Below are 9,679 nucleotides of genomic sequence, written 5' to 3'. Positions count from 1 at the left end.
AAACACTAATTTAATAAATAAATAATATATTTATATAAGTGTGGGTGCTGGGCGGGGTGGATACTAAAGTACTCGTACCCGTATCCATACCCGCTTAATTTTGCGGGTAATTACCCGTCCCCATGCCCATACCTATTATGCGGGTTTGTACCCTACCCATTGTGGGTTTTTTTTGCGGGTACCCACTGGATATGGGTCAAATTGCCATCCCTACACCTTGCTCCATCTTCATAGAATACTCCTTTTCAAGCAGTTGTCCAAGGTTTAGCAGATTGTTCTTCATGTTTGACACATACAACACATCACATATGAATGATTGTTTACCATCTCTCATTTGAATTAGCCCTTTTCCATTTCCTCATGCTGATACTGAATTGTTATCTGCAAATCTGATCTCCCTTTTCACCTTCTCATTAATGCTTAGAAACCAATCTTTATGGTCAATCATGTGATTTGAACAACCTCTGTTAAGATACCACTGCTTTGGGCAGTCATCATCTGATTTTGTTGTAGCCATTAACAACACCTCATATGAGTCTGAATCCTCATCTGTCATTTGTACTTCATCATCCTCTCTTCGAACCTTCTTGGATCTGCATTCATTTGCAAAATGCCCCCATTTTTGACAATTGTAGCATTGGATTCCTTTCTTGTTGAATTTTTTCTTGCCACTCGAATTCTTATTGTTTTTATCACTTTGGTTAGTCTTCTTGCTAACTTGGGCCTGCAGGGTCTGTACTTGAGATGTTGAGGTTGCTGCACACCTTTCTCTTACTCTCAGCTCATGAGCTTCAAGAGAGCCTTGCACATCCTCCACCTTCATCTTATCAAGATCCTTTGATTCTTCAATTGCCACCACTATGTGATCGTACATTTGTGTTAATGTTTTAAGGAGTGAAATAATGCCTTGCAATCTCGTTTCTTTCAATCTTTGAAAGTTGTTTGTTGTCTTTTTGTAGGATTCGCTCCAAGTTTTTCATAGTCATCTTGAACAATCTCAAACACTTCTTGAGCTCCCAACAACGATCTCATTGATGTAGACCACCTCTTCCAATTCTTCCCACCTCCATTCATGTCTTCTTTCTTTTCTTTCTCTCACACTTGTGTTTCACAATTTTAACTCCTCCTCACACTTGCACTCGTGTTTTCCAAGAATTATAATCCAAGCTCTTGATGTCAATTATTGGAACAGGTTGTATATTTTAAAGGAATTGAAATTGAGAAGAAAACAAAAAGTTCAGAAAACGAAGATTGATTATCAATCTTGAAAGTCTGGAGAATGATTAGTCTAGCATTACATATTGTTCTTGGTTTTAAAGGTTTTTATAGAAGCAGTTTTAGTTGATTCAGTTACATCAAACTTAACCAACTTCTAACCATATTCTAACTAACTTTTAACTATATTCTAACTAACTAATTACAAATCAATTTGAATTACATTTAACAATTCACCCAACGATCTTTGCCATTTTGTGTGTCGTGGTTGAACCTCTTATTAGATTTTTATCTTAAACTAAATTATGCGATGTATTAAAGGATGATGCAGAACATTCTAGATTATTATCGTTTTTTTTCATGAAAATTTATTTTTTGTTTATATTTCCAATTGAAAACTCGTTAATTTAAAATATTGGCATTGATTTGTTGATTCCTATTTTCCATGCAAGCATTATCAATTAGTATTTAGTAAAAACGGTTTTATTTAAATTTTGTTTTTATTAGTTATTATATTAGAGCATTTATATAATATGGATTTCTTTTATAGGAGCAATTAATTACATTAGCCTTAAATTCGATATTGTGAAGAGGTCTATAGTAGAAAGAGTAATTGAGAAATTAATTTTCAAACTTATTCATAATAAATTAAGTCTAAAATGTTTATAGATTTTATAAACAGAAAGATAAATTAAAAAAATTGGCATTTCAATTAATAATACATTGACTAATATAAAATAAATAAATTATTTATTAATAATATAATATTATGCCGAACATTTTAAATGACATAACATATATATATATATATATATGTAGTGCTAGAACCAAATAGAAAAATTTATTAAAGATTTTTTTTAAATGAAATAAATATGAAGTGAATAGTATATATTTCGATAAAGCAACTCATCGGTTGTGATTACAAAATTAACTTTCAAAATAAGAGGTGTATTTTATAATAAATAGCTTTATCTTTGAGTTTTCCTCAATTCTGACCTTAAGTATTCTTAGGCTTCGATATTAAACGAAGTGTTTTTTTATCAAAAACAAATATTTTATAAAAAATTATATTAAATTTAATTTATTTATACAAAACTAATTTTATAAATATCGTTCTTCATAGGTGTATTGTACAACTTGAATTTTCTTAATATATCTATTAAATTTAGTATGTGAATATAAATGATAGGTGGAATGATTAATAGATTTTTGATATCGTATCAAATTTTAATATGATATTTTTTTCAATAGAATTTTTAAATTATATTTTTTCATATTATGCCATCATCAATTATTTCTATCACTAATAAAAATTTGGATCATGTCTACCGTAAATTATTACTTAAAAAATATTAAAAATTTTAATGACTACAAATGTTATTTTTTAGAAATAGATTTCGACAATCATTTTTATTATTGAAATAGATATTTAATTGATATTAATTTGATAAAAATAAAAAAATGTATTTCAAATTAAATTAATGTCAATCAAATTATCAACTTATTTATAAAAACAGAAAGAACTATTGACTATTACTTCAAAGAATGGTGGCGATTTTTGTTAAAATTTCTTATGATTATTAAATATCGATCAACAAGAGACTACTTATGAAGGCGGTTTCCAGTAAAATTCACCAACAAACTCTTATCAAACTTTATTGGTCTATTTGGCACGGCGTATAGCTAACATCTATAAGACTTGTTTGATAATATTCATTTTATCTTGAATTTATATTTTTCAAACAAATATTTATAATTTTAAAATAAAATATAAATTTTTAAATAACAAACATTTAAAAATTATATTTAATTAATTTTTTATGTAAGTTTCTTTCAATTTTTTGTAAAAAATATGTTTATAATGTCTTTAATTTGAGTGCAAAATATGAATTATAAAAATACATATGAATTAATTTAAAAATAAAGATAAAAAATTATAAAATTAAGAAATTTTTTAAACATGAAAAAATATAGGCTTAGAAAGTTAAAAGATTCTTTATAAAAAAAAATTATTTAACATTCAATTTAATTAGATTAAATTAAATCATTGAATTAATAAAGTATTTGATATGATTCTTACACATCCGGCGGCGATGGTCCCTGTGCGACTCATCTATATCTGACGTCTCTCCAACTTTCTACTGGAAATTGCCTAATCTAATCACTGCAGGTGGATGCTTCCAGATAAATAGGAATTTGTATTTAAGCTGCATCTTTATCTTCTATACAAAAAACACATAATCCGTAATAAGCTGAGACGAATTGAAGTAACATATAATTTTAGCTGGAAATGTAACATTGGTTAAACTGTCACACAAAGTTGAAGCAAAAATAATTGTTTAAAAAGGCCATAAAAACAAAACAAAAAAGTTAATGGAAAAGAAAGATAGAGAAAAATGGATTAGGGGACCACAGAACAAAATTCAGGAATTAGTAACCCAGGTATGACGCTGAAGCAAAAACACCCCAACAAAACGGTCTCAGTCAAAATTAAATTTTTTTCTTATTCAAGATGGGAGCAAAAATTTCCATGCTCATCCACAGAGCATGTGGGGCACCACAAGAAATCCCTATGATTAGAAACCTAACCAATCAGAAGGCATAGATTAGGATCAACTTTATAAACTCAACCAATTAAAAATCAGATAAGGTGTTACCCTTTATGGGCCCCATTGCTCAATCCTTTTAACGTGAAGAGGTCCCAAAAGTACAAATCCAAACAATATCTCGCTGTTAAATACACACTGCAAAAGCGCTTCTTGTGGGTCACTCCACCACACTCACACTCCCACTCCCTTTTCTTTCTCTTTAACAAAATATTATTGTTTTCCCCCCTTCTCCTTTTTTGTCAATGTGTTAACAAAATAAAAATAAAAAAAACCAAATTCAATAGTTCAAACTTTCAAATCCAAAAACAAACACAAAGAAGGTGAATTGTGTGATGACAAAGAACGTGGCTAACGCGGTTGGAGGCAAAACCGCTAGAGCTTGTGATAATTGCATAACAAAGAGAGCACGTTGGTATTGTGCTGCCGATGATGCTTTTCTCTGTCAAGCTTGTGACTCTTCTGTTCATTCGGCTAATTCATTAGCTCGAAGACATGAAAGGGTTCGTTTGAAAACGGCGTCGTACAAGTCAACTGGTAGTGGTAGTGGTAGTGGTGAATTCATCAATTGTGGTCCATCTTGGCACCATGGTTTCACCAAGAAAGCAAGAACACCAAGACATGGGAAACAATACTCTGCTTCAACTACTTTACAAACAACTAAATCATCCTCTCCGGGGAGGAAGAATTATAATCCGTTCCATCTCGTCCCCGAAATGGGTTTTGATGAGGTTAATTCTATTTCTCATGAAGATAATGAGGCGCAGCTTCTTTATCGAGTACCAATTTTTGATCCTTTTGTTGTCGAGTTATGTACTAGTCCTCGTTCTGAAGGAGGACCAGGAGCAGTAGTTGTTACTTCTGCTTTCGCTTCTGATGTTAACACGAGCGAAAACAAAGTTCAATTGGGTGGTGATAGTAATTATGAGATGGAAAACTTTCACGGGATTCTCCCATCTGATATTGAACTTGCTGAATTTGCAGCTGATGTTGAAAGTTTATTGGGTAGGGGACTAGAAAATGAGTGTATAGGGATGGAAGAGTTGGGTTTGGTTGATACAAAACGTGAGGTGTACAGTGAGGGGAAGGTGAAGGTGGAAGATGAAGAGAGCCATGAAGTGGTTGTTTTAGAAGGATACAAAATTGAGGGAGATAATATTGAGATGGGAAAAGAATCTTCATTTGAGTTGAATTTTGATTATGATGACTCTAATGAAACAAGTGAAGAGGTGAAGGAGAAGGTTGAGTTGGAAATAGGGAAGTGTGGAGAACAAAATGAAAATAATAATAATAAGGGGAAAAGGAAGATATCCTTGCAGCTAGATTATGATGCAGTAATCATTGCATGGGATGGCCGAAAGTGTCCCTGGACTACTGGTGACAAGCCAAATTTGGATGCTGATGAGACCTGGCCTGATTGCACGGTATAATTTCTACCTTAATTTTTTTCTTAATGCTTATTTACTATTTATAATCCTTTTATTAATTTTCTGATATATATTATTACTGGAAAAATTGCATGTCCCACTGTAATTTATTATAGAACTTTATAAGAATTTTCTGATATTTATTATTTTATCAGTCACTTTTTATAAAGTTATGACAGAATCAATATAAAAATAATTGAATTGTTATATATCCTTGGTGTAAAAAGTTCTATATATCTCAATCATTTATAATATTGCCATATAAATGAAATTCATATACTGAGAAGCTTGATTGTGGTGTTTTGAATTAATTATTCTTATCAGGGATCTTGTGGAACGGAGGTTCTTTATCCTTACGGTGAATTAGGTGGATATGAGTGCCATCCAGTAATGGCAGACGGAGGGAGAGAGGCAAGGGTTTCAAGGTACAGAGAAAAACGAAGAACAAGGTTGTTCTCGAAGAAAATAAGGTACGAGGTTAGGAAATTGAATGCAGAGAAGAGACCCAGAATGAAAGGTAGATTTGTGAAGAGAGCTTCTTTTGCAGTTCCAACATTTCCTTTGCTAAAATAGATAACACCTTGCATTCGTTGCTTTGCTCTACCTCTAATAATTTGCTATTTTATGAGTTTTCATTTTGTTTTACTTTATTTCCTACTTCTCTGTATATAAACAATTTTGTTAAGTTCCTAAAATGCTTTATTGGTTCCACATGATAAATAAATCTTAGTTCATTTAGGCAATTCTATAATTCAACCTACAATTGTATCATTTTGGAAAACATATATTAAAAGTGAAATTTTAATTTCACAAGTTTGGCATTCATCTCCTTAAAATTTAAAATTTTAATCTTTTGAATACAACAATGGTTTTTATTTCTTTTTTTAAATTCTTTAATAAAAACCAGTATGACACTTGTTAGCAAAATCTAGTACAATACTACATTTTGTGAAATTTCCAGAATCTTTTTAGCTAAAAAAATATATATAAATAACAAAAGCACAATTTCTAAGGTGACCCATATTCTCAAGACAATCAAAAATTGCGGTTCGCTTTGCGATACACATATTGGATGGAGAAAATCTATTAAGGGTGAGAAATTGGGTGGAAAGCTCACTCAATGGCCTAATATGTATCAAAAATATTTTGCGTATTCTGGCCAGATTTACCAATACTAGAAAAATCAAGCTGGATAATGAGAAGAAAATTATTCAGCTTTTGAACAATTCGCCAAACAAAAATCTAAACTCGGAGAGCCCAACATTACATAATTGCCTTGGACAAGATTGTAATGGAATCATTGATGAATCTTCCATTAGAATCACAAATGAGACCCCAGCAAAGTTGAAATTTTTTTTGTTTCTTTTATGAGAACCCTCCACATTCAATTTGTAAGGATTAGATTTAGGAATTGAATTTGGGGTCTCTTAACCATTTGAGGCTCAGATTATAATCTTAAAAATTCAATCTTTAATTTTAAAAAAAAAAAAAGAAAAATTTTAATAATGAAAAAGTGGTCAAAATTCAAGATATATTTAAATTATAAGTAATATCTCAAAAACAACTTTAAATTTAATATGAAAGTGGTCAAAATTCAAGATATATTCTAAAAATAAAATTGAATTATTCACCAATTGAATGTCCTCTAGAATTAGGCTGAGTGTGCAGCCTCATAAGTCATAACTGATCTTGATAGATTAAAAGAATTCAAGTAAAATACAATATTTTTAGTCAAAAAAATAAATATACTAAATTTGTTTATTTTTAATTATCGTTTTAAAGTTGTATACATAAATTAATCAAACTACAAAAAAATTACTTTTGTTTTTAAATTATTTCATCTTTTTTTCTATATTAATCATAATTATTTGTTATTTCAACTCATTTATTTCTCTGCAATAAATAAATATGAATAGTTTTGACAAAACAGCATTTAATATCATTTTGAAATTTAAATATAACCAATAAAAAGAAACAAAAATTTCTAAAAAGACAACAACTAGAGATAAATATGAGTATATGTTTTCGTTTCAAGTGGGGGGGTTTTCCAACGATAACAAATGATGGTTATTATCCAATTGGCCGTCAAAATAGTCAAGAAAAACTTAGAAGAATAGTAGATTTTTTAAAAGATAAGTTTGTTCCTGTCAAACCAAAGCCATGGAGACAAATAGAATAGGCCAATACCACTAATCCCGCAATTGGATTTCTCAAGTTGAATTGCAACCATCTATTGAAGACAACACTAAAAAAAGGTGTTCCAATGAACTTTGTCCAAATCAACTAAGGACGTTCACATATTTTTAGCTGGTTCACAATCTTTTAAAAATGTGTTTGGTGATCTAAACGGATCTTCCCTCTTCCAAATCAAAGATAAAAAGAAAATAGGGTGATTCTTATATTGAAATTCAAAATGGCCTTCCTAGTTTTAATGGAGAAGAAATCACCAATTAAATGTTTTCAAATGGGTAAATTTGTGTTTATAAGACTAGTTGACTTAACGTAGACCACCCACAACATCCCATTTAAACTTAAAGAAGATAAATTGATAAGTACTTCCAAGACAAAAATGATACCAACAAATAATCGAATACTGATTAATACTTACAAAATATTTATTATGTATTATCAATGTTTACAAATTATTAAATACTGATTAATACTTACAAAATATTAGTTATGTATTATCAATGTTTATAAATTATTAAATGTTTTGTAATAGTCTAATGACATAATACATATTTTGATAACAAGATCACTCTTACTTAACTTGCTAGGGTTTTGTAGCCACTCTCCACAAAGGTTTGTCTGCCTCCTATGGAGGTACATGCCCTTATTCGCCAGTAGACTTTATTTGGTGATGGCACACCACATCATACCCCTTCCATTAATGTCACAACAAATCCCTTTAACCTTTGCTGATGCTTTGAGCAATTCATGTAGCATTGAAATCAGTCAACTTCCTACTCCTTGCATCAAGGGAGATGCCATTGTATTCAAAATACCTGAGGAGGAGTATCATGCAAGTATAGTCGGATTTAAGAACAACTTTTATAGTAGAATGATTTCAATGTTGAACAATCAAAGGTATATCCTTCGTATTTCTGGCCCGAGGGGTTGCCAAACGACCTCTCATTTGCTCTACGCTAATAATATTATGATTTTTGGTAATTAAGGACACGAAAAGAAACCTTCAACCACTCATGTAAATTATTGATAAGCTTTATAGAGAAGCCTTAAGTCAAAATATTGGTACTCTTAAATGTTAGCTCTTTGTAGGTTCTATGAGTCCTTATAGAATTTCTAATGCACTACTCTCTTTTTTTTGCCTTGGTTTCCCTCCCTTTTAAGGAAGTCCATTGTTAGGCATATTATGAAGTCGCCTCAGTTTAAGAAAGTTGATTGACTCCTTCCTCCTCCTAGGTTTATTAGTATATTTTTATTTTTATTTTAAATATTTGGTATTTGAAAAAAAATAGAAGTACTTTTTTTTTTAACTTTTCATTTATTTTCGTCTGAATATTTAGTCAAATTGGATCCACAACTTGCCATAAATTTTTTAGTAATTTTTTTTAATATTGTCATTGATACCACAAAATACACTAATTATAAAAACAACTAACTTTTTTTTAGTCACATAACACATTAATGCTCCTTTAGATTAATAACTCGCTTGGAAACGTCCCAATATATTTATGGCATAAAACTAAGGAAGTTATATTTTGTTGCTTGACTACCGGCGTGCGTTTGCTTTGTTTTGGCCATAAAAACAAACATAAGTTAAAATGCAAGTGCAATGTTTAATCTCATGATCGTTGCGTCACTCATCGTGCTATGTACAATGTTTTTTATTATAAAAGTAATTGTTTATTATATTTTCTATAATTATTATTATTATTAAAATTAAAACTAATATTTTGCATAAATTTTTTTGTTAGGGTTTTGAATTTTGGTACTCCTAATTAAGCTTTCCTTAAGCTTATTTTGAGTCCAATTACTTAAATACTAATAATACTTATATTTAAGGTTAATCATAAAAATTGATATCGTAGGTTAGGAATGCAAGGAGTAGTATATCTATTAATTAATTTAATCTATATTATTGTTGATTATGTCCCGCTGACAATGTTTACTTTTGAAAAGATAAAAGAACCAATACAAAATTGCAAAATGATTATGTTATTTGTATTCATCACTTTGTACAAGTACTTACAACAATTCACAACTCTCAAATTCATGCCTTGATTTAATCCACTAAAATATCGTTGCTAACTATAAACAACTTGAGTGTACTGCTGCGCTGGGGAGACACATGTACACAACAATTATAATTAATATAACCTATATATTATATTACTAATTTTTTAACTATAGGTTTTTTTTTATATATATATATATATATATATATATATATATATATATATATATATA

General features: G+C 29.9%; 1 protein-coding gene across 1 annotated transcript; it reads left to right on the top strand.

Moving 5' to 3' along the window:
- Positions 1–3,961: 3,961 nt before the first annotated feature.
- Positions 3,962–5,991, top strand: LOC101499877 (zinc finger protein CONSTANS-LIKE 16). Its single transcript, XM_004497038.4, has 2 exons — positions 3,962–5,245; positions 5,573–5,991. Exons 1-2 carry the CDS (start codon positions 4,157–4,159, stop codon positions 5,819–5,821), a joined length of 1,338 nt encoding a protein of 445 aa, XP_004497095.1. The 5' UTR covers positions 3,962–4,156; the 3' UTR covers positions 5,822–5,991.
- Positions 5,992–9,679: the final 3,688 nt, after the last annotated feature.

Source organism: Cicer arietinum, chromosome 4 (genome assembly GCF_000331145.2).
Source record: "Cicer arietinum cultivar CDC Frontier isolate Library 1 chromosome 4, Cicar.CDCFrontier_v2.0, whole genome shotgun sequence".
In the NCBI taxonomy this organism is placed as follows: Eukaryota; Viridiplantae; Streptophyta; class Magnoliopsida; order Fabales; family Fabaceae; genus Cicer; species Cicer arietinum.
This window is presented reverse-complemented; position numbering and strand designations above follow the sequence as displayed.